General features: G+C 50.8%; 1 protein-coding gene across 3 annotated transcripts in view; it reads left to right on the top strand.

The window, feature by feature from the left end:
- Positions 1-24996, top strand: part of STX3 (syntaxin 3) — a 41452-nt gene that overhangs the window by 10257 nt on the left and 6199 nt on the right. For all 3 annotated transcript variants that reach the window (XM_023239869.2, XM_023239867.2, XM_023239868.2), the window contains exons 2-8: positions 5856-5939; positions 17227-17326; positions 19067-19141; positions 20154-20221; positions 22149-22257; positions 23318-23391; positions 23545-23679. In XM_023239869.2, coding sequence (XP_023095637.1) covers positions 5856-5939; positions 17227-17326; positions 19067-19141; positions 20154-20221; positions 22149-22257; positions 23318-23391; positions 23545-23679 — 645 coding nt within the window. The remainder of the gene's footprint in view (positions 1-5855; positions 5940-17226; positions 17327-19066; positions 19142-20153; positions 20222-22148; positions 22258-23317; positions 23392-23544; positions 23680-24996) is intronic.

Below are 24996 nucleotides of genomic sequence, written 5' to 3' on the forward strand. Positions count from 1 at the left end.
AGGGCCCACCTGCCCGCCTCCCCCCTCCCTGGCTTCCCTGGCCGGTTTCTGAGGCTCATCTGAAGTGTCCTGGGGTTCCACAAAGCTGCACTGGAAAGCTAAGCTCCTTACTTGGCGAGAAAGCCCAGGCTTAGTGCAGACAAGTGCCTAGCTTTCCGCAGGGCTGGGCTGCTGGTCTCCTTGGCTCCTGGTCACTCTCGGGATGGGTCGCTTTGGGAAGGTGCAGGGGGGTAACAAGGGCTTAGGACAGGCAAGCGAAGTTCGAGCCCAGACTCTGCCAACCAGTGGCTGGGAGCCCTTGGATAACCTCTAGGGTGTTGTGGCCACCCAGCATCTGGTAGGGACTCTATGGGTGGCAAATGCTTTTTATTCAAGAAGCTAACGGAAGGGACCCACATCAGATAGACGGAGAATGATGGAGAAGGCAGTTGAGAGAAAGGCAGTGAATGCTGAGTAAGAGGAAGTACAGCAAAAGCCCCTTCATGCTGCGTGCCGGGCCCCTGAACACTCCCACTCTGCAGAGAGGAGGTCATGGTCCTGGCAGCCCTCACGAGACTGTGGGGCACATTTGAGAGGCAGGGATGGGTGCTAGATACACGGCTCTGTGTCAGTGCTGCCCGCTGGCCCACGTCCCATCTCCTGGTGGGAGAGGCATCATGGGGCTGGGGGTGGGGGAGAGGAAGTGAGCGGCTGAACTCGTGGTTCTCACTGTTCCTTCTGCGGCCGAAGTAGCTACTGCAACGTTCCTATTACCACACGCCTTGATTCTCTGATAAAGATGCCCAAGTTCTTTTCTCAGCTGTGCTCAGTCATGTGGGCCCAAGATAAAGGACACTGCATGCTTTCCTTGGCCTTGGGACTCCTGAGGCCTCAGCCTGAGAGAGCCTGGCTGTGTCAGAAGGGACAGGGGGTTTCCCCGGGATCAGTTAGACCCCCCCCCCCCCTTTTGGAGAAGCCGGTTGGAAGTTCCAATGTCCCATGACTCTGGTTCACCTATGACAGTGGCTTCTTCCTTGGACTCTCTCACTGGACTAAAGCTTGTGCTGTTGTAATTGATGTTGTGATGTTATATTTTTGGAAACAGCACAGCACAGTGGGAAAGACTCTGCATGGGAAGATGGAAATCAAGAAACCTGGGTTCTACTCCTGGCCATCAGTAACTCATTGTTTGGCTGTGGGCCTTGATTTGCCCCTCTCTCAGTGACAGAATTTGATGGTAGAATCTGTAAGGTTGCATTTAACTCTAAAAGTCCTGTACCTTTTTTGTTTGTTTTTGTTTTTTTTTGTTTTTCTTCTCCCCCCCCCCCCCCTTTCCTGTTTAAAGGTACTTATATCCAGGTTAAAGCTATAGAGAAGTTGGCTAGATCTTATGTAAGGCCCCTTTTATTGAGTTGTAACTGTGTGCTATTCATTGCATAAGGAACTTTAAAATATTATTCCGTCCTCACAAAAGCATTGGTAGACGCTATTCTATTTTGTGGATAGGGAAATTGAAGCTCAGAGATGTTAAACCAGTTGTGTAAGGCTTGGTGACCAGTATGTGATGGAGCAGTTTACGGAACCCAGATCATCATCATGCTCTGTGGCTGACCTTACTGATGTAGCCTTTAGTGCGAGGACTTCCTCAGAAGAGAAGTCACTCTTTTAGCCGTCACATCTTTACAGCAAGGTGATAGGGAAACTGACATTTATGAGCCACTGGTATGTGCTCAGTATTGTGCTAGAAACCTTCCATATGTGATGTCTTCCAGTGCCCGTAAAAGTCATAAGGTGAGTGGTGTTATTACCATTCACAGATAAAAAACTCGGAGCAATAAAAGACTTGATTGAGATTCTCACAGCCAGTAATTGGTAACCAAAGGTTTTAGACCTAGGTTGTGGGTTACCAAAGACTTCTCTTCCTGGTTCACACTTTTTCTCAACTGGAGGTGGATGAGGCTGCCCTGCCCAAAGCCAAAAGGTGATGTCTTGGATGCGGGGGATCCCTGTACAAATTCCGGGGGTCTCAGAAATTTATGTCTTGACAGAGAGCTAGGTGCCTGCCTCCCATGCTCCAGGACACAGTTGTTCCCAGCTTCCAGAAACTTCCCTTGGTCCGTCCTAAGATGGTAGACTCATCCTACTTCCTTCCATCCCATGTTGACACTCACGGGTGTGTACCCACACACACGTACCCACATGGTATCTCCCTTCAGCGTGGGTCTCTAGAAGACCTCTGGAGAGAGGAGTTGGGACGAATACTTGTTAGCTCACCTTCCCAGAGGAGGGCTGGACTCCTGTTTTCCAGTGAGGGTCACCGAGATCCTTGCTGGGAGATGGAGCTCTCTGGAGGCTACTAAGAGGCCCAAGTATTGACGATAGTGATAATAGGAGCATTTTATCTCAACTTTAGAAACTGCTGGCTGAATCCAGGCTGCAGTCCCTGTGGGGGCTGGGTTTTCATTCAGCTAAAATTGATTAAATTTCTCTTACATATCTAGCACATGGTAAGTGCTCAGTGTACATGTGGAATGCATGAATGAGTGAATGAATGAATGAATGACACGTACAAGTAATTTTAAGTGCAAGTGAGAAAAGCCAATTCCAGTGAAATGAATTTTTTTTTTCTTTAAAAAAAATTTTTTTTTTCAACATTTATTTATTTTTGGGACAGAGAGAGACAGAGCATGAACGGGGGAGGGGCAGAGAGAGAGGGAGACACAGAATCGGAAACAGGCTCCAGGCTCTGAGCCATCAGCCCAGAGCCCGACGCGGGGGTCGAACTCACGGACCGCGAGATCGTGACCTGGCTGAAGTCGGACGCTTAACCGACTGCGCCACCCAGGCGCCCCTGAAATGAATTTTCTAAAAACATTAGAATAATACTGTTTGAGTTTGTTGGGAGAGTGCTGGGAACAGTTGTGGAACCTGTTGGGAAGGCTTAGGAAGAGTAGAAGTGAAGGTACTCTTTGAGAAACTGGCAGAGATCTCTGTTTGCTTTGCAATTCAAATTCCTCAGGGAGGTTGGCTCACGATTGACCCCCTTCACCTTCCCCACATGATTCTGGGAAGGTTATCTATACCACGGAAGGCTTTCTGGGCAGGCACGTACGCTCAGAGTATCTGTTATAATAGATAAGGCAGCCCTGACCCTCCAGGGTTTATAGCCAGTAGGGAAAGACTGATAAATAAAGGGATAATTAACAGTAGGCTGTGTTGGATGCTATGGAAGGCCTGCACAAGATGCTTCGGGAGCTTAGAAGTTTGTTTTTTTTTTTAATTTTTTAAAGGTTTATTTTTGAGAGAGAGACAGAGCATGAGTGGGGGAGGGTCAGAAAGAGCGAGAGAGACAGCATCTGAAATAGGCTCCAGGCTCTGAGCTGTCAGCACAGAGCCCGACGTGGGGCTCAAACCCACCACCACAAGATCATGACCTGAGCCAAAGTGACGCCCAAACAACTGGGCAACCCAGGTGCCCTGCTTAGGAAGGGTTTAAATTTTACATGAGGAGTGTCAGGGAAGGCCGACAGAGAAGATGGTTTGAGATTGAATTTAATTATTTTTATTTTTATTTTTTAGAGGTGGGAAGGGAGAGAGGGAGAGAGAGAGAGAATGAGAGAATGAGAATCCTAGTGCAGAGCCCTACATGGAACTTAATCCCACAACCCTGGGATCATGACCTGAGCTGAAATCAAGTCAGAGGCTCAACTGACTGAGCCACCCAGGCGCCCCCAAGATTGAATTTAAAGGCTAAGTAAAATTTTTCCCGCTGGGCAAATGCATTTCAGGAAGAAGTCCTTCGTGAAAGATGGTCTGTCCAGGAAAAGTGGGGAGTTCCAAGTGCCTGGTCTAGAGAGTGTATCATGAGGAGAGGAACATGGGCAGGGCCAGACCTTAATGGTCCCTTTGTGCTCTGTTGGGCATTGGGACTTTTAATCCCAGGAGAACAGAAGGAGTGACTTTTTAGGAAGATGAGTTTGGGCGCTGTGGCACTGCCATCAAGTTCAACTCCTTTGAATGTGACTGTTAAGCTTGGGTTGCCGAAGGTTCCAGACAAGCCAGAGAATGAGATGATGGCGGAGCCAGTCAAAACAGACTCCGCAGATGTTTGGAGAGTCCCAGATTTCTTTTTTTTTCTCTTTCTTTCCTTCCTTCCTTCCTTCCTTCCTTCCTTCTTTTCTTTCTTTCTTTCTTTCTTTCTTTCTTTCTTTCTTTCTTTCTTTCTTTCTTTCTTTCTTTCTTTCTTTCTTTCTTTCTTTCTTTCTTTCTTTCTTTCTGTTTTTGAAAGAGAGAGACAGAGTGCAATCAGGAGAGGGGCAGAGAGAGAGGGAGACACAGAATCTGAAGCAGGTTCCAGGCTCTGAGCTGTCAGCACCCCTGACGCAGGGCTTGAACTCACGAACCGTGAGATCATGACCTGAGCGTAAGTCAGACGCTTAACCGACAAGCCACCCTGGAGCATCCCAGATTTCACTGGGAATTCCCAGTAATGCCATCATCTGTTGAAGGTTGGGGGGTTGGTAGTGGGTAAAGAGGAGAGGGCCCTGGGGCTTTCATCGCCTGTGGGGTTATGAGTGTTTGAGAGGGCTGTTGTCTACGGCAGGTTGTGAAGAAGCAGGTGTAGCGGCTTTTCCCCTCCCCACCTCGACTGGCAAGAACCAGTTCTCCCTCTGAGCTTAGAAACGGTCAGCATGTGGCGCAGTAATGGGGAGAGTGTAGACACGGCTCGGGCCCTGGATGCTGGGTGGGAATGGAAGCACTTCCTTTAGATAGCTGTTTTGTGATTCTGTAGAGGAAGTGGAATGAGATCAAGAAAGCTGGGGTCCCCAGGGGTTGCTGGGGGCCGAAGGGAGAGCTTCCTTTTCCTTATAAACATGAGCTCTGACAGGGGATGACACACAGTACTGGTTTTTGTTTTTTTTTTTTTGCAGTAGGTGGTTAATGAAAACAGGAAAACCTTTGTTCCTACCCTGAGGATTGGAAGCAAGTGCTTTGGAGGAATTGAAGCTAGAAACTGTTCTCTTTGTTTTGTTTTGTTTGAATGTTTATTTATTTTTGAGAGGGAGAGACAGAGTGCAAGTGGGGGAGGGGCAGAGAGAGAGGGAGACACAGAATCCGAAGCAGACTCCAGGCTCTGAGCTGTCAACACAGAGCCCAACGCAGGGCTTGAACCCACGAACCCTGAGATCATGACCTGAGCCGAAGTCGGATGCTTGACGGACTGAGCCATCCAGGTGCCCCGAGGCTAGAAACTATCCTGATAGAGATGTCTGGTAGGGTGGATCACACATTTGAACATTGTGGAGAAGGGATTAGGAACATGGGGCCCAAATCCAAAAGACAGGCTAGAATCTGCCTGTCTCTACATTTTTGCTGTGTGACTCTGGCCAAGTTGTTCAAACTCTCTGTTTTAGGTTCTCCAACAGGAATGAGTTATAATAATGTCACCAGTACCACTGCGGACCCCCACCCCCACCTCCAGCAATAACAATAACACCTAGCATTTATTGAGTAATCGCAGTATGCCAGGCACCATGCAAACATGTTTTAACTTCCTCGTCTCATTTCTTTCACCACCCCCGAAGTACATAGTGCATGTCAGCATTTTACAGATAGAGAAACCTGGCACAGTGATGTTAGTAGCTTGCCCATCCCTCCCTTCCTTCCCCCACCCCCTGCTAGAAGTCAGTAAACGGTGCAGCTCGGGTTTAAATACAGTGTGATGGAGTCCGATATATTGCAGGGCTGTTCTGAGTTTTAAAGGAGATTATGTCTGTATAATGTCTAGTATAGATGTAGCTCCTGGTGAGCCTTCAAGTTCTGTTAGCTGTTTCTTGTGTTTTTAGCCTCACCCCGTTCCTTTTTGTCTCTCACAGAAGCAGCTGACACAGGATGATGATGCCGACGAGGTCGAGGTTGCCATTGACAACACGGCTTTCATGGATGAGTTCTTTTCTGAGGTAGGCGACCTTCCTGTGCTTTTTTCTGAATGTACATAAGGAAACACAGCTTCCTGTGTAAAGAATAAAACTCGGCTCTTTCAGGTGTAGCAGAGGAAAGTCGGTCTTTTCCTGGGGTGAGGCGGCCAGACCCAGAAGTTACTGGGAGATTTCTCTTCAATACATAATTGGGAGGGTTTGGATTTTTAATCTTCTTGAGAAAGTCAGCAGAAGGTAAATGATATGTAATTAATGAGATGCTTTTAAAGTCTTATGCTGCATGACAGCATTTTAATGATCTTCTTTCTTGCCTAAGTTACATAATTTCAATACTGAATCAACCGTGGGGTCACAGCCATGTGTGAAAAAAAAAAATACATCTTTAAGCTTGTGATTCAGATTGATCAGATTTGTTGTTTCCCAAAATTCAGGCCCTTTGACTTAATTCTAGTGGAAACTGGGAAACTAAGAAACCACCAGTTTATTTTTTTCAAGTTCAACAGGGGCAAAGATGGGTTGCTCCTGTCTACAGATTCACATAATCTTTGATCTCGAAGGTCCTTCTTGGGAGAGACTATGGCAGATGGTGAGCGGTGGGATTCAATTCTCTGCTCTGCTTCTGACCAGCTGGTGATCTTGCCAATGTTCCTTCACATGCTTGGTTTCCTTATCTGCAAATTGGGAGTGATAACGTAATCCCTAGGGTTATTACAAGGATTAAATGGAATAATGTTTATAAAGCATTCAGTATAGCATCTGACGTGTCTGTGCCTGGTGAGTGATTCTCCAGACCAGAACAAAAGCATGAAGAGTTCGGTCATGGAAGTTTCTGCCATCATACTGTGGTTTCTTTATTTAGGCTTTTTATTTTTTTTGGAAAGAAGAGGCGCCATATTGTTTCTGCAGGAGGAATGTGGGCACCTCCCATCTCTAGATTGTGGATGTGGAAAGTCACGCTCTAGCTTGCGGGGCCTGGCGGTTCATGGCAGCTCCTCTGGTGGAGTGGGTAGCCGGTGTAGCAGCAGACTGGTGTACGTGTGGGCCTGAGTGGGAATTGGGCTGTGAACACTCCACGGTTCCCCACGCTCTTCATGGGTGGGTCCGTCCTTTCGGCCAAGAAGTCGTGGAGAGACCGAAGAGCGCGGAGTTTTGTGAGGCCAGAGCTTGTTCCAGGTGTGGATCATGGAAAGAGAACGTCTTCTCAGTGGTGGGGAGGACTTCAGGAGTTGTTGGATGCCACTGTCGCTTGCCCTCCGATCTTGCCTTAGATGACCAGATACGTTAAGGGACTTCTTCCCTAAGATAAGGCAGCTTCGCCAATTACGGTCTTCTGCCTCTTCTCCTAACCCAGCAGGAGGGTCTCTGAAGGGGAGTATCCCCTGCCAAGTGGGAAGGTGATGTGCCTCCAGGACATGCTCTCAATTCATCCTCATGCATTTAATAGCGGTTGACTTTGGTTAAGTCATTTACCCCACCTGGGCCTCTAATTCTTGCTCTGCAAACTGGGAATGTTAGTACTAACCTTTCAAGGTTGTTGTGAAGATAACACGAGGATCACACATCTGGAAAGCATTTTTTAAAATTTATTTTGAGAGAGAGAGAGTGAGTGAGCATGAGTATGTGTGATGGGGAGAGCAGAGGGAGAGAGAATCCCAAGCAGGCTCTCTGCACCCGTGCATGAGCTGTGAGATCATGACCTGAGCCAAAATCAAGAGTCGACACTTAACTGAGCCACCCAGGTGCCCCTGGAAAGCGTTTTTAAACAGAAAAGTGCTGGCTGGATAGTTATTTTTGGAGCCTTAACAAGACCTCAAGGGCTATTTGTTTTTTTGTTTTTTGTTTTTCTTTGCTTCTTTGTCAGATGCTTTTCTGTCATTTAGGGGGAAAAATCCCAAACCCTATCATATTTGGGGTGGAGAAGAGGACTGCATGGTGGGGTGGAAAGAGCATCATCTTTGAAATGGAGCTCTTCGTCTGCCACTAGCTGTGATCTCGGGCACATTCCTTGACTCCCCTCAGTCTCCGTGAGCTTATCTGTGATATGGGGAGTAGCATCTTCAGCTCATAGATGTGTTGGGGAGTAAAGGAGCCGACACTCAGAAAGTGCTCAGTGCCGGCTTAGGTAAATGTTACTGCCCTGCTTTCCATGTGACGGAGCCCCAGGAGGGTAATAATGTCGCAGAGAGGCAAGAGGCCGTGGACACAGAAAGAGGCCACCCAGGCTCTGGGCGCCCACGAGTTCTGGTCCTGATGTCAGCTCTGCCATTACCAGCAGTATAACTTTGGAAGAGCTGTTTCACTACTCTGAATCCCAGCTCCCTCTAAGACAGGAATAGCAGTGTTCCCTGCTGGGTATTTATTATGAAGATAAATTGAGAAAGTACATGGATGTACCTGGCACAGTATGTCTCCAGTCAGTGTTAGCTGTCATCACTGTTCTGTTCCTGATGTGTTAGGGAATAGGGTCTGGAAATAGCCTTGAAAGTGGGATAGAGCACACGCCAGGGCCTGGGGGTTTGGGGAAGTGAGGGGGGCTCTCCCTTCATGCAGCTGGGGAGCACACTGAGGGCATCCTGCTGAACACGACTAAATAGACTGCTTGGGAAGGCACTCTTGTGGCAAAACCTGCTGTTTGGACTTGTTCCAGCAAGCAGGTCCCAGTGGCTGTTTGTTGAGGACTGATTGTGTGAATCACAAGCCGGTCAGAGAGGTGTGTGCAAGGGGCAGGTGAAGTCACGGGATCAGGATGATTTCAAAATGCGTGCTGCACTGTTTAAGACCCAGATGGCTTTTCCAGCTTCTTGGCTGTTATGGGAATGAATTGGCCCTTGGGTTTTCAGGCCTTGGAGGATTAAGCCAGGGGGTCTAGTAAATGATAAACCTCAGGTTATTGTCTAGTTTGTGGTCACCTGTATTTTCTTTGCGCTGTTTGGAAGAGAGGACAAATTTTCCGAGGCAGAAACATTAGGGGCTTATTGTTTATTTAAAAAAAAATTTTTTTTTTAACGTTTATTTATTTTTGAGACAGAGAGAGACAGAGCATGAACGGGGGAGGGGCAGAGAGACAGGGAGACACCGAATCGGAAGCAGGCTCCAGGCTCCGCGGGGATCGAACTCACGGACCTCAAGATCGTGACCTGAGCTGAAGTCGGACGCTTAACCGACTGAGCCACCTAGGCGCCCCAGGGGCTTTTTATTTATATTGATTCATGCATTCAGCAAAATACACAAGTGTTTACTGTCTTCCACACAGCGTGTTCAGTGCTGGGGCGAACAGCATTCTGTGGGGCGGAGTCCTTTGCCCTCTGGTGTCTCTTTATCTGGCGAGGATGACAGAAATGTGTAGAAAGTCATGATCATAGCAATGTCAATAAGGTCCTCTGGGAGCACAGAAGGGGAAGTGTTAAATTCTGCCTGGAGGAGCGGGGAGAGGTAAGGTGAGGGAAGGCCTCAGTGGTTCCTACCTAGACCTGCTTCTCAGAATCACCTGGGGAGCCTTTCACACGTCTGCATGCCCAGCGCGGAGGGCCTGCAATGGCTTAGGCTTTTGGATTTTGAGGAAGTCCGTTCAGATGATTCTTTTGCTTCTATCGTTATGAAATGCTGCTTATGAAATGCTGCAGGGTAGACGGGGTGGGGGGGGCTTTGAAGGTGCTAAGCAAGGAAGTGCGGGGATCAGGGTGTGTTGTAGGAAAATCATTCTGGTGGCAGTTCGTGGAGGGCAGGAAAGGCCAGAAATGGAAAGACGAGCCAGTTGGCTGGGGCCCTGGCAGCTGGCGGGGTGTATCATCCAGGGATGCTTTTGAGTGTCCGTGGCACAAGCGGTAAAGGTGTGTAATCATTTCACGTGTGAAGAAGTCGACAGCACGGTGTGGTGGGTCGGAGGTGCTGGGGCTCTAGGTCAGCAGCTCTGTGAGCCTCTTGGCTTTTCCCTTGGCATTGAGAGTGGAGTCTGTTCTGATGACCTACTGCTGTATGATGATTCACCCCAACCTTGAGGGCTGTAAGACCCCCATTGTGTAGTGAGGACAGATTCTGTGGCACAGGGCACAGGGCACAGGGCACAGGGCACAGTGGAGGTGGGTGAGTTTTGCTCCGCAGTTTCTGGGGACTTAGCCGGGAAGACTTGAACAGCTGGACGCTGGAACCTTATAGAGAGTTCTTTATTGAAACATCTGGTGACTCAGGGAAAATCTCTGGAGAGACCTTCAGTTGGAGCGCCTATGTTGACTTGTTTCTGTGACTCGGGCTTCTTAGCATGGCCAGCCCAGGATCACCGGGGTGTCACGTGGAGGCACAAGGCCCCCACACGAGATTCCAGCTGTGGAAGGCATGTGGGACGTCACTTGTGTGCTCTGATGTTGAAACAGACACAAGCCTGCCAGGTTCAAGAGAGCATTACATAGACACCCCCTCTCAGTGGGAGGGCCATTGGAGAATTTGTGCCAGGCTTTGAAAGGTCCAGAGCCACAGCCCCTGATGACACCACCATGTACCCGTATCACACGAAGTACGAAAGGGGGAAGCCAGAGACGTCCCCGAATCCTTTTATCAGGCAGGAAAACCACACAAATGCTCTAAGCTGACTTCCCCTTGTGGCCCATTGACCAATAACAGATCACGTGGTCACGGCCACTCCTAGCTGGGAGGGACACCAGGAAAGTGAGCACTTAGCAAAGGGACAGGGTTGCGAGGATTGGCGTAGAAGTGATCGTGATTCATTGCCTGGGCCCGGCAACATTGCTGCCCAAGCAAAATCAGAGTTCTGTTAACAAGAAAGGGTGGGGGCCGGGGCTGGCTATTAGGTGCATCAAAGCACTGTCATCGATGGCATATGAGATGCCAGAAGGCTCGGGTGAGCAAATATAACTGAAAGATGCTTTATACTCTTTTCCACCCTTGGGGATTTAAAATGCACATTTACTTATTAAAGACTCTGAGAAGTCCTGCAATAAAGAAACTCGCTTACCTGGCTCATCTCTGCATTTATTTTTTCACAGAGCCCTTTCTGACTTGTAACTTCTATTAGCAAGGATGAGCGGTTACGTTTCAGAAAATGCTATTATAAAGTTTTTGAGGGTTTTTTTGGGTGGGGGGGAGGTGTTTAAAAAAACAAATCTGTGAGACTGGTTTGCCGTTGTAGATGAAGCATGCTTGTCTCCTGAAGTTCCTTGTATTCATTTATTTACTCATTCAGCAACCTTACAGTCAGTGGCGCCCCATACGAGGCTAGGAAAGAGATGTGGTCCCAGCCCTCGAGGGCACTGAGTCAGGGCTGGGACAGGTGAGAGTGTGCGATCAAGGTGTGGTGGCGCCTCGGGGGGCGGGGCAGTGCCTGCTTAGATGAACTGGGAGGGGAGCAGCTGTGAAAGCAGAGACCCTTCTGCGTAGGCTTGATTTTTGTTAGAACAAAGACCCTCAAAGTGAACAACACATGGAAGGCGAGGCATCGAGTCAAATCTAACAGCTTAAGAACTCTCTCATTCCTTCTTCAGGTGGAGTATTTGGTGGGTAGGTGGGCTGGTTGGTTCCGTGAGTCTGGGTTCCTTCGTTAGGCAGCACGAAGCTCTTGCCAGTCACTGCTCGTCTGCTCTCAGGCCCGTCCCCCGCCCTTCCTGTGCTCTGCTCGGGACTGCAGGGAACTCATTCCCCATGTTCCCTTGCCAGCTGGCTTTGGTGTGTTTGATGTAGGGGACACGCTGGCGGAAGACTCTAGGAGGAGGGAGGAGGCCCTGGTTTTCCTCCCCAGACATGTCTTCTCCGTGGGCTCAACTTTTGCTGGGTAGACCCTGTCTCCATGGGGCCTGTTCTGCTGGGCAACTCCACTGTGGTCCGGCTCCGATCAGAGGGGCCCTGGCCTTGGGCCCTGGTGACCCCGCTCTTGGTCATTTCCAGAGTGCCTCACCATCCTCTGCTTGGCTTCCTGGCCCTCCCGTCCCCGTGGAAAGAATTCCCCATGTTCTCTTATTTTGGCTGACATAACGAGATAGATGGGTTGTTGTTTTCCTGACCAAGTTTTCAGTGGTGCAAAGCCCAAATGCACTTAATGGATTTGAGATTATTGTCTGAGAATACTGGTTTTCACTGGTCAGTATAACTGTGAGATTGTTCATTTCTTTTCATTCGTGAATGGGATGTTCCACTGCTTTGTCACTAGTCTCCGTAAAACCCTTGACGCACTTGACTTCTGTTGCTTGGACTGAGACATCTCTGCCCCTTCTTTCTTGCCGTAGTGTGTATTTGTTTTCCAGAGCAAAGACGCAAACAAATGAACAAGGACGTGGCTGGGAACTTGTAACACAGAGACTGTTCGGGATTCTATTAGTTTTGGGGAACAGTCAAGGTGTATGAATTGTGAAAAGGAGGAGTCATTTTTGACCCTTACAATCCCTTTACTTTGTCACCTTAACGGGGTGGCGCATAAATAAATATGCAGGAGTTAATTAATGCCTAACTAGAGGTACAAAGTATATGGGAGCTTAGGGGAGGCAGAGACTCATTCTTAAGTGGAATGGACAAAGCCTTCCTCCCTCCCCCTCGGTAATCTGCCACTTCTCTAAAGTAGGACTTTCTTTGCTTTCTGTGATCGAATTGGATTCCGCCGGGTACTTAGGTCCAGAAGGAAGAAGCCATTCATGCCTTGAAAATAACTCCCTCCTTTCAGTTAGACAGTAGTGCGTAGTATAATATAGAAATCATTGTCGGTTCCCCGAGGCAACACCCAAAAGAGTGGTTGACTGGCTGTCCTACTTGATCTCCTTGGGTGGCTGCTGACAGCATCATGGGGCGTGTTGTTAACACTGGGGACTGCTGTGGGGCTTAAGTGAGACGTGCTTGTGAAGGCACAGCGGCACACCTGGCCCATAGTAAGCGGGCAGCATTGGCTGGCTTTCCTGGGATTCTCATTATCGGCGTACTTAGTGTGCACGTACTTTGTGTTAAGTGCTTGATGCGTATTGTCTCATCTTATCCCCACAAAAATACTCTGTGTCTTTGTTTTTCTTTGGAAGCACTGGTCTTCCTCTAAGGTGACTTTCTGGGTGTTTCATGGTGGCAGCTACATGCAATTAGTTTTCTTTTGTGCATTTGCCAGATAACCAAAGAATCATGGGAGGAGGGGGAACTTAGTCTGAAATCTAGGTTTCTAACTCTAGGAAGTGGGACATATGATAATCCTCAGTTTCACAGATGCAAGAACCAGAGCTGGGGGCGTGTGGGGGGTGAGCGGATTGATTGTTCAAGGTCATAAAACTGCTGGGAGGTGGAGCTGAAACTTGACCCTGGCCTGTTTGATTCTAACATTTTCTTCCTTTGCTTTTTTCTTTTCTGTTCTCTTTCCTTTCTTTTCTTTCTTTTCTTTTCTTTTTTCTTTCTTTCCTTCTTTCTCTTTTTCTTTCTTTCTTTCTTCCTTTATTTTCTGAGAGAGAGAGAGACAAGAGCATGAATGGGGAGGGGCAGAGAGACAGAGGGAGAGAGAATCCCAAGCAGGCTCCGCACTGTCAGCGCAGAGCCTGACGAGGGGCTCAATCCCATGAGTGGAGAGATCATGACCTGAGCCGAAATCGAGAGTCAGACGATTGACTGACAGAGCCTCCCAGGCACCCTGATTATAACATTTTCTGAGCTATACTGCCTGGGTGGCCACACTACTGACAAATCATTGAAAAATACATTTTAAAATGTAACCTGCAGTAGGCGGGCACTGACCGAGGAGGTAGTGGCCGCAAATTGAGCATGGTGATTAAAAAACCACAACTTTCCGGTTGGTTCCCTCAGTCAGCAACGTTTCTTGGGTGCTCTTGGTGTATAATGCTCTCTTGTAGGGAGCCTTGGTTAGAGAACGAAGGAATACGGCATGTGATCCCAGGGAAAGGCAGTCTCACAAGACAGAGAGTGGACCGTGGGCATTAGCCCGACACAGGCTCAGCATGCAGGGACCGGGAGAGAAGATAGAGAGGAGCTTCCCATCGGTGGTCCTTGCGCCTTTATATCTGGTTCACGAGACAGGGTTTGGTGTCCAACAGATGCCTGGTTCTACCTCTTTCTGAAGCACGTCCTTGAGGGAGTTCCTGTCCTATGAGCTGCGGTATTCTCAGGCACGAAAAGGAGCCAGTGGTTGGCAACCTCACAGAAGTGCTGTTGAAGGAACTTGTTTCTGACACGTGTATTTGTTAAATCAGTTCAGATCCTTGTGTAAGGCAATGTCAGGATATTTAAAACAACCCCGAAGAAACACAAACAGCCCTTGAGTTTTAGATTCATAAAAGATCTCATACTAGGTTCCTCCCTCCCGCCATGATTCTTCGGTTATCTGGCAAAGGCACTCCAGGAAATTAATTGCACGCAGCTGCCACCATGAAATACCCAGAAAGTCACCTTGGAGCAAGACCAGCGCTTCCAAGGAAAAACAAAGACCCGGAGTTCAGAAAAAGAAGAAAGCTTTGTGATTGGCCAGTTGCCCATCCTGGAGTCCTAGATGGGTGCTGTGATTATTTGGGGAATTGGCTAAGTTACTGGAGTACTAAATCAGAGTCCCTGAAATGCCTCCAGATGGTGGGGTTGGGGAGGATTGAGGAAGACGGCAGCCAGCTGCACTGGGTGGAGGAGGGAGGAGGTGGGAGCAGGTGCCCGTGCTCCCTGGGCTGGGAAGTCCCACAGGCAGGTTGGGGGTGGAGCAGCCAGGGCCTGGCTCTCTCATCCACAGGGTCGGATAGGCCACCTACCGCCCAGTCTTCAGATGTCTGGAGTGACTCTGAACTTGAGGCCTGGCAGCTGACAGCTTCCTATCTCGTCTTTCTACCATTGACCAAAATTCAGGTCTAGATGCTCTTCCACTTTATGAAATAATATTCCGGAATATATTTTCTAAGACAGCGAATTCAGTGAACATGCAAAATCCAAGGACTTACAGTCTGTTAACCGTTAAAATGTGTTAAACCCTTTTTATTTTTAAATGTTATTTATTTTTTGATTTTGAGAGACAGAGCACGAGTGGGGGAGCAGCAGAGACAGAAGGAGACACGATATCAGAAGCAGGCTCCAGGCTCCGAGCCATCAGCACAGAGCCCGACGGGGGGCCCGAACCCACAAACCACGGATCATGACCTGCACCACCCAGTCGCCCCTATTAAACCCTTTTTAAAGTGGTTTGTGCATTTTATCCTAGAGAGCCTTTTTTCTCAGTCCTGTTTGATGTAGTGAAATTCCTTTGGCAAGACAGTCACGAGATGGAAATGGGAATGTGGTTTGATGAACATGGTTTTGATGTGAGAGATGAAGGGAAGGGTAAGGTGGCAATTTCTGGCTTCACCCAAGGGCCTGATTCTGAGGTGGCTACACTTCTGGAGCCCGTCAGCATTCCCAAGTGGTAGCATGGGCCCTTTGTGGAGCTGGGTAGGTCTGGGATTCTGCTAGAAGTGGAACAGAACAGAAAGTCAAAAGATCAAGTCTTAGATGTAAAGCAGAGAGCATCCCAGTTGGAGTCTGGAGAGCTCCAGCATCCAAACATCCGTGTTTGAGCACCCACCCAACCATCACCTATGACCTATGACCTCTTTAACCTTTACGTTCTTCGTGTGAATGATGGTCCTCCGCGCTACCATGGATGGTTTGCCAGCTGTTAAAGTGCTTCACAGAAGTGTGGGTAGCTACTAGGGTTTGGATTTTTTTTTTTAATTAATTAATTAATTAATTTATTTTTAACGTTTATTTATTTTTGAGACAGACAAAGACAGAGCATGAACGGGGGAGGGTCAGAGAGAGGGAGACACAGAATCCGAAACAGGCTCCAGGCTCCGAGCTGTCAGCACAGAGCCCGATGCGGGGCTCGAACTCACGGACCGCGAGATCATGACCTGAGCCGAAGTCGGCCGCTCAACCGACTGAGCCGCTCAACCGACTGAGCCACCCAGGCGCCCCTAGGGTTTGGATTTATACCCTGATGATACGATTACATTGACGTTTCATTCTACATTTTTTTTTTTTTTTAATGTTTGTTCTTGAGAGAGACAGAGTGTGAGCAGGGGTGGGGCAGAGAGAGAGAGGGAGTCACAGAATCCGAAGCAGGCTCCAGGCTCCGAGCTGTCAGCACAGAGCCCGACGCGGGGCTCGAACCCACAAACGGCGAGATCATGACCCGAGCCGAAGTCGGACGCTTAACCGACTGAGCCACCCAGGCGCCCCTTAGTCTATATCTTTTAGCAAGTGATTCCACTCTCAAACTGCAGTTCATCAAGACCGGTGTATTTGTAGAGGGGCAGAGTCCACAGCTCTGTTGGCAAAAGCGCTGATTTGAGGGTTAGAGAAGTCCACTTTTGTTTTTCCCATTTTCTATTTAATCTGGAGATTAATGACCAGGATTTCAAAAACGAGTGAATTATTTGCCAGAGGAAAAGCATACTGGACAGCACACGCCAAGTTGCATTTTATGGTATCGCTGATGTTAAAATCCTACCGGGTGGTATTGTACGAGGTTTCTTAACTGTCGTAGTGCTGACAGGCCCCACCTTCTGGAAGCCTGGCGGCTAGACCTGGTGGGTGTGGACAGAGGAGGCCTCTCTGGTGCTCCCGCATCAGCAGGGGCCACGATGCCTTGCAGGAGCTGGGGTGGCACTTAGTGATGTGATCTTGTGAGCGTCTCGTGGTCCTGCTCTCTCTGGGAATGAAGCGCCACAGGAAATATTTTGTGGTGCACCCTGTGCATGATCAGGAACCTCAGTCGTGTGCAGAAATGGCCTGTGGCTGGTCACCTGAGGGAATCAGCTAGTAGGAGGCATTCCAGCAGAACACACACGCGGGGGGCTCCCGTGTCTCCTGAGGCGGCCGTGCTTAGTCTCTTTCTCCGTCTCCCTCTCTTCTCCGCTCCACTCTCTACATCCGTTCTCTCCGTTCACTGCTTTTCTTTCCTTCTCCCCTTTCCCTCCCCCCCATCCTCCCTCTCTGCTCTTCTGGTTCTGGGGGCGGTTGACGGGTCTGCCTGATGGGATGTGTGTTGGGCCTCGTCCTCCGGCTCGTCGTCATGGGTTTTCCTGGCCCGTCTTGACTCCGGCCTGCAGCCTCCCATCCCAGGGGGCCCAGCGCGCTCCTCTCCGGGAGCAAGGCATGTGGGTCTTCGGTGACTGCTCTGGACGTTAGTTGATCTGGCCACACCAGGGGCCCTCCCCGGGCGGCAGAAGACTTTCTAGTCCTCACGTTGCCCCACGAGCCCCGAAGGTGGGCAGCTTTCCCCCGAGACCTCTGCTAAGCTTTCCTCTCAATTGTGGCTGTGTTCTTCCTCTCCCAACAAAGGCCGTTGTCTTTTTGATTCCAGATCGAGGAGACTCGGCTCAACATAGACAAGATCTCAGAACACGTGGAGGAGGCTAAGAAACTCTACAGTATCATCCTGTCCGCACCGATTCCTGAGCCAAGTGAGCGTTTACTCGGAGCTGAGTTGCCTGGCGATGGCCCTTGGCATTGGGGCTGAGCCAGCCCTGTTTTCCTCTCTCCTGGGAGGGGCGGGGAGCGACCGGCCCACACTGCACCCTATGCACATGTCGTGTCCTCTTTCCCTTCCCTCACGGCCCAGCTCTTCTCTTCGCGGCCGGGGCGACTGAATCCTTGTGGCCAAACGCTCCTCCCCCTCCCATCCAGTCCCTCTCGTGACCTGTGGTGAGGCTTCCTGCTTCTCACGTTCCTCATCTCCGTCCCATGGCTGTGCCTTTGCGGGTACTGTTTCCCAGCCCCCTTCCATATCCTGCCAGATCAAGGCCATCTTCTTTCCCTGAGCTGTTCCAGAATGGGTCAGGCTCGCTTCAGTCCCTCCCATCCCGAGAGTCCCGTCTGTTACCGCCAGCCCGGCAAACTTTTTCACGTTTTTCCAGTAGGGTTCCAGGCTGTATTTTAGGTTCCTTAAGGACAAGGAACGAGCCAGACGCTCTGTCATTTCACTCTGAACTGTTCAGTGACTCTCTGGTGCCTGAAGGTTAAAGGTGGAACGTTTCAGCAGAGCACATGGGACTTGTCTCAGTCATGGGCCCGCCCTTCTCTGCACCCTTTTCTTCCGCCACCCTCCCCCATGTCACCCACACTTTAGCCAGACTCAACTCCGGTTGTTCCCCACATGGTTCTTGTCTCTTCGCATCTTTTACATACGGTCCCATCTCCCGGAGACTCCACTGTTCGTCTCCTTTTGTGCCTGTTGAACACTTCCTCCTTCGTCAAGACTCGGTCTTACTATCATCTGTCTTTAGAAACCTTTCCAGATCCCTCCAGACTGTGCTAGAGGCTCTTCACCAACACCCTGTGCACACCTTGGCCAGAACTCACACCTTACTCCACACTGCACATTAGAACGGCTGATTTATTTGTCCCTTGTCCCCCATTAGGCCCTGAACCTCTTGAAGGCAGAATCTATATCTTCTCTCTGATGTGTGGGTATCTAGCTCAGTTCTAAGCTTGTAGCAGGTGCCAAAGGTTTTTTTTTTTTTTTCCCATGTTTATTTTTGAGAGAGAAAGAGAAAGCAGAGAGCAGGGGAGGGGCACAGAGACTCCCAAATAGGCTCCACACTGTCAGTGCAGAGCCCAACATGGGGCTCAAACTCACAAACCCTGAGATCATGACCTGAGCCAAAGTCGGATACTTAACTGACTGAGCCACCCAGGTGCCCCCAGGATGGTTCTTCAATGAGTAGTCATGGCTCATACTTACTTTGCTCCATTCATCCTAGAATAGCATCGTACACATAGTAGGTATGTCATAAATATGTGTCTGAACCTAAATCGATGAACCTTGGTTGAAATCCCTTTTCCTCAGAGATCCCATGAAACCCTCACCTACCTTTGAGCTGAAGCCGTCATGATAAACCAGATGATTTCCTCAAAAAGGAAGCTCATAATTTTGTGTGCCAGAGAATTACTTGGGAAAGCCTATGAAAAAGACAGATTGTAGGGCTCCCACCCTGGGTGTTTTTATTCTATAGGTCTGGGACAGAGTGCCTGGCAAATGTCCCTTAAATAAGCTGTCTGTGACTCCAGTGACAGATGACTGGGGAACACCTCACAGTAAATAAAGACTGCTCTGAGAAAGCTCCCACCTCCTCTGTTGCCTGGAATAGCTCACAAAGCCAGGAGTCTTGCTGACTGATTCTGTCTGTCTTTGTTTTACCCAGAAACCAAGGACGACCTAGAGCAGCTCACGACCGAGATCAAGAAAAGAGCCAACAACGTCCGGAACAAACTGAAGAGTAAGAAGGGAACAAGCCGGCCCCTGCTACTGCCCCCCTCTTACCCGCGGGGCCTGGCTCTCCTGGACCGAAACGCGTCCTGATGATACACCCGTCCCCCCTCAGCCTGTGGCTTGGGCACTGCCCCAGAAATTCTGCCCGTCTCGGAACCAGGGCAGTAGGTGAAAGAGAGCAGAACTGGTGTATGCTTCCGGCGGCCGAGTCGCCGTGAGACTCCACGCTCCCACTTCGTCCCTTGACTTTACCGGTCCCATTTCCCCAGCCCCTACGTACACGTGAACAGTAATGCCCGCGCTGTCTAGGTGCAGAACATCTTATTCTTCCGGCTACAGACATTTCTTGGGGGGCCAGGTCTACGGCCCTCCCACCCCCTCCCACCCCTTCAGTTTAGACCCTCGTTCAGTGCGGCCGTCGTCATAGACGGAGTTCCCCTCGGGCCCCAAAGCATTTTCGCCCAGTTGGTTTGGGAATGCAGACTGTCGGTCAGAGGGTGGAGGCAGCATTTATATTTCTTCCCCCCTAAACAGATCACACACCTGTCCTCGCGGGTGGAGGTGGGGGTCGTTAGGGGCGGCTTCCAGGAGTCGCCGGGGAGTGTGCGAAGCACGGTGCACGTTCTCGTTTGCTGTGCACGTGGGTGCCGTGAGGGAGGCATTGTCCTTACTCCGTTCTACAGACCAGGGAACAGGAACACTAAGAGAGGGAACGTGGCCTCCCCGGAGTCCCGCAGCTAGGGGGTGGCAGGGCGAGGATGTGAGCCCGAGTCTCCAGTGACAGAGACTCTTGCTGAGAGCCGCTGTGCTGAGATACAGTCAGACGAGAGCTGGTACAGGCAAGGCCGTGGCCTGAAGGCCTGCGGCTCACACGTGAGCTGACGTCTCGAGATCGCAGGTGTCTCTTGCACCCCTCGGTGCGCTGGGTGTGAGGAGGCGCGGGGAGCCGGGCACCGAGCAGCGTGCTTCCTGGGGGCGAGGGCAACGTGCTGCTGGCATAGCCTTGCTCTGCCCTGCAGGTATGGAGAGGCACATTGAGGAAGATGACGTGCGGTCGTCGGCAGACCTTCGGATTCGGAAATCCCAGGTAAGACTTTCCCTGGTCTGATGCTTGTCTTGTCTGGTCTTAATTTTTTTGTTCTTAGCTGTGGAGTCTTTTTTATTTTATTTTATTTTATTTTATTTTATTTTATTTTATTTTATTTTATTTTATTTTATTTTATTTTATTTTATTGTTTTGTTTCATTTTGTTTTGTTTTAGTTTTATTTTACTTTAGTTTGTTTCATTTTACTTTAGTTTGTTTTACTTTATTTTATTTTTTTAAATGTTTATTTTGAAGAGAGAGGGAGAGAGAGAGAATCCTAAGCAGGCTCTGAGCTGTCAGCACAGAGCCCGAGGCAGGGCTCGGACCCACGAACCATGAGAACTGACTGAGCCACCCAGGTGCCCTAAAGTACAATTCTTATTTGGACTCCTTTCGAAGAGCTGGTGAAGGAGAGCTGCCCGGGCTATAGTAGGGGAGGGGCCGGAGCCCCACCCCCACCCCCCCGCTTCTCTAAGGAGGCCCCCGAAGATCTTCCCAAGACTTGCTCCCACAGGGCACAGCTTCAGATTTAGTGTACCTCCTGTTTTACAGGAGAGGAAACTGAGGTCTTCTCTATAATCTTTATTTTTGAGAGACAGAGACAGAGTACGAGCGGGGGAAGGGCAGAGAGAGGGAGACACAGAACCCGAAGCAGTCTCCAGGCTCTGAACTTTCAGCACAGAGCCCGACGCGGGGCTCGAACTCAAGAACCGTGAGATTGTGACCTGAGCCAAAGTCAGATGCTCAACCGACTGAGCCACCCAGGTGCCCCCTGAGGTCTTCTCTATAAAGATGGTCGGTCGTTAGTTGTCTAGTGTGGACTGAGGCTCTTTGGTGGTCATGAAGACACGATCCTTGTCCTTAAAGAACAGGCCTGACGTTCAGGTGGCCCAAGGAAGCTATCACCTAGGACCCAGCAGGAGGGCAGTGTGAGAACACAGTGAAATGGATGGTGCCCTCAGCGTCCTCAGAGCTTGGGGAGAACTGGGGGCAGCCAGAGGAGCTGGGCCTCGGATGGGCAAGAGTGGCGTGTGGACAGGCCCGGGGCGGGGGGGCGGAGTGAGGGGTGTGTTAGTATCAGTAGGGGGTGGTGATGGTGGTGGGGCGGGGAGGAGGGGCTGGCATGGAGAGAACAGCCCGTCTGGAGAGAGAAGCTGGTTGTGGGCGAGTGGCTGCGGGGTTTTGATAGAGGATGTGGCTCTGTGGTCCAGAGGCCTCTGAATACCTACCTGCCTAGGGAACCTGGATATGATCAGGTAGCCTGTGTGCATTTGCTTCAGCTTGTAGTCTCTTAGGAGATAGTCCGGGGACCTCCTGAAAGCTGGACCAGAGTGGGGATGGGGCGAGAGGCCAGTGGGTCTCTTGCTGGGCTTCTGCAGTGACTCTGGTCTGAATATGCGTGCCGGTAGTATGCATTTGCAAAGGGTACCAATACTGGTGATTTTGCAGAGGAGAAGCCAGTAGGCCTTGATGTGGACAGTTGGGCAAGGAATAAAAGTTATGGTAAAGATTTGAACGCAGACACCCAGTGCTGTGGAGCGAATGCTTTGAGCAGGAAGTGGGAGATGTTAGGGAGGTCAGGTTGGGTAAGAACTCAAGGATTTGGGCAGGTGTTGGATGCAGGAAGGGAGTCTGGCAGCTTTAGGAAGCAAGCCTGGGTGGCGGCAAGTCGTGTGGATGCAGGGCTGTCCCGTGGCCCCATGATTACCATGCGAGGTCAGCAGGGCAGGTGAACTGGAAGGGTCGGCGGACCCTTCCGATGGTGTGAGTGAGGAAAGCGGAACGTTGAGCCTTATACCTGCTCCTCTGATTCCAAATCCGGTGTTGCCAAGACAGCCACGCGGGGCTGGGCACGTGGGCTCTGCCGCCGTGGGGGCTCCCCGACCTTCAGCTCCTGGGGGCTTACCGCACTTGGCATGGTTCCCACAGCACTCCGTCCTGTCCCGGAAGTTTGTGGAGGTGATGACCAAATACAACGAGGCTCAGGTGGACTTCCGTGAACGCAGCAAAGGGCGAATCCAGCGGCAGCTCGAAATCAGTATGTGTTTGGAGCATGTCCCTTCACCTTTCCCTGCCACCTGGCTGTTCATCCCAAGTCGGGAGACCCCAGGGAGCGACCGGCAGCACCCCCGCCAGTGGCTGCCCCCCCACCCCGCCCCGTATTTTGCACTCAAGCCCAGGAGAGGCGTTGGGGCACTGGCGTCCCTGGGGCAGCATTGTGGGTGGCACAGTGCTTGTCAGGCTTGGTCCTCTGGCCCTTGTGGGCGCCAGCATTTATTCGTGGCGTCTCCTAGGGACTCATGATATCTTTTTGTTGTCTCTGTCTCTCTGTCTTTTTTAATGTTTATTTTTGAGAGAGAGAGCATGCGAGCACGAGTGGGGGAGGGGCAGGGAGAAAAGGAGAAAGAATCCGAAGCAGGCTCCATGCTGTCAGTGTAGAGCCTGATGTGGGGCTCGAACCCCCATACCGTTTGATCATGATCTGAGCCGAAATCAAGAGTCAGACACTTAACGGACCGAGCCACCCAGGCGCCCCTCTTTTTGTCGTCTCTTTGACAGCAAAGAACATTTATGAGATCAGAGTGTGGTGCCGGGTGCTGCGAGGAATAGACTGATCCCGACAGCCGTGCCCGTCAAGGACTCAGGGCGTTGCAGGGTGCCACCGGCTCTAAGTGGAGGAAGGGTGTGGACCAGGAAGGGGTCTGAGAAAAGCACATGTGTTTAGCGGGGGTGGCAGGTTGTCCAGCCTGGGGAGAGGGAACCCTTGGGAGTAGCAGTGTGGGGTCAGGTGCAGGAGGGAGGGCTTGTGGCCAGGGACTGGCTCCTGGGCCTCTGAGGCACAGCGAATGGGCCGGTCAGCTTTCTGAGCTAAGAAGGGCTGTGGTCAGATATGTGCTTTAGGAAGGTAATCGCCCATAATGCTAAGGCTGGACTGGCTTAGGAGAGAAATCAGAAGCAAGACGATCAGGGGCTCCCGGGGGTGCGTTGTAAAGGCCACGGTCTTCAGAGTGAAGTCACCGCGTTCCTGGTTTTCAGGGAACTTTTGCAGTGGTGTGCTTTGGTCTCACATTTGACGCTCTACCTCTTTTGTGCTAAAGCCGGCAAAAAGACCACAGATGAGGAGTTGGAGGAGATGTTGGAGAGTGGGAACCCCGCCATCTTCACTTCTGGGGTGAGCGTCCGGGAGCTGGGGTGCACGCCCCTCTCAAGGGAGGCTGCCGTGGGGCTCCGTGCGGTTGGCAAGGGCAGGGCTGCAGGTGCAGGGGGGCGGGGGCCTCTGGCCAGGGCGCGGGCTGACAGTCGGCCTTTGTGTGGCCCGTTGTAGATCATCGACTCTCAGATTTCGAAGCAAGCCCTCAGCGAGATCGAGGGGCGGCACAAGGACATCGTGAGGCTGGAGAGCAGCATCAAGGAGCTTCATGACATGTTCGTGGACATCGCCATGCTGGTGGAGAATCAGGTAACCGGGCAGCGGGCACCCCCGTGGGGCAAGGGAGGGAAGCTCAGGCACTCCTGAGAAGTGGGGGGACCAGAACACTGGCCGGGGTGCAGTGGGGGAGTCCTCGGGAATTCGCATGATGGAGGAACAGAATCCCAGTGTCCAGGCCAGGAACGCCCCCCCCCCCCCCCCCCCGAGTGCCCTGTCAGCCCCGTCACTCTTGCTGCTCCTTTGGCCTCACAGTCACTTAAACTTACTAGTGGCCTTGATGCGGTCCAGCCTCAGCACCCCCTGTTTTCTCTTCTAACTGGAGATGTGGGTTCTTGGTGAGGGTGCCTTAGAACAGCCTCCGGGTATGAACTGTTTCACTGGTGACACTGAAGACAGGGTCATTCTGCCACCTCACAGTGAAAAGTTAGCTTTGCCAGAGGGTTTAATTTTTGTCCATTTTTGTGTCTTCTTTTGTATGTCCCCCCCACCCCCCCATATTTTGGCACTTTTTGCTAAGGAACAAGAGCAGATAAGGGAATGAACGAAGCAACAGGAGAATAATGTTCATAGGAAGACTTGGAACACTCATGGTCTGATGGTTTATTCTGTCCCTGGGTGTCCTTGCTCAGGCTGCCAGCCTGTCACACCTGTGTGTGGCGCTGGTTCCACGCATGGTCAGGTGCCTACCGGTCCTGGCGACCACGGTGTCCAGATGCGCCGTGTTACCATGAACTTCCAGCTGCCCTGCCACCTGGAAGGGATGGAGGCCCGCGTCCTTTGTGGGAGGGCTGCAAAACCTAACTGAAGCCCGGGCACTGCTTGGCTGGTTTTCGAAGGCCGGTCCCTGCTCGGGGCCCAGGTGCCTTTCTTTCCTCCGCCCCCTCTGGCCTTTGAGACCATTCCTTAAGTGCGTCGTCCATCCCCACTCTTCTTTTTTCTCCCCTCGCGGCCTTGCTGAGGAATTGGTTTGAGAGTCAAGTGATGGTGAGTGCCTTTCTGTGTTTACAGAGTGCCGTAAAGCAACGGGTCAGGTTGGGGAAGGTCTAGATAGGTGAGGGGCGTTCCCATCCTAAGATGCCCAGAATTAATCCGAGTCACCGAACTTCCCTGTCGGGAAGTAACAGCTGAGAGATGGTTGGGAATCTCGCTCAGAGACCACTGTCCCTCCATAGCCACGTCGATCTAACATGTAACCAAACAGCTTAGGTAAACCCAATATCTGTCACTTAAGGGGCCCGGGAGTATCTCTTGGAGAAAGCAAACATTCCCACCTTGGATATTTACTGAGCAACTATTTTTTGCCAGCACTGTTCTGCAGCAGTAGTCAGCAAACTTGCCTCAGGCCAA

Source organism: Felis catus, chromosome D1, assembly GCF_018350175.1.
Source record: "Felis catus isolate Fca126 chromosome D1, F.catus_Fca126_mat1.0, whole genome shotgun sequence".
Taxonomy (NCBI): domain Eukaryota; kingdom Metazoa; phylum Chordata; class Mammalia; order Carnivora; family Felidae; genus Felis; species Felis catus.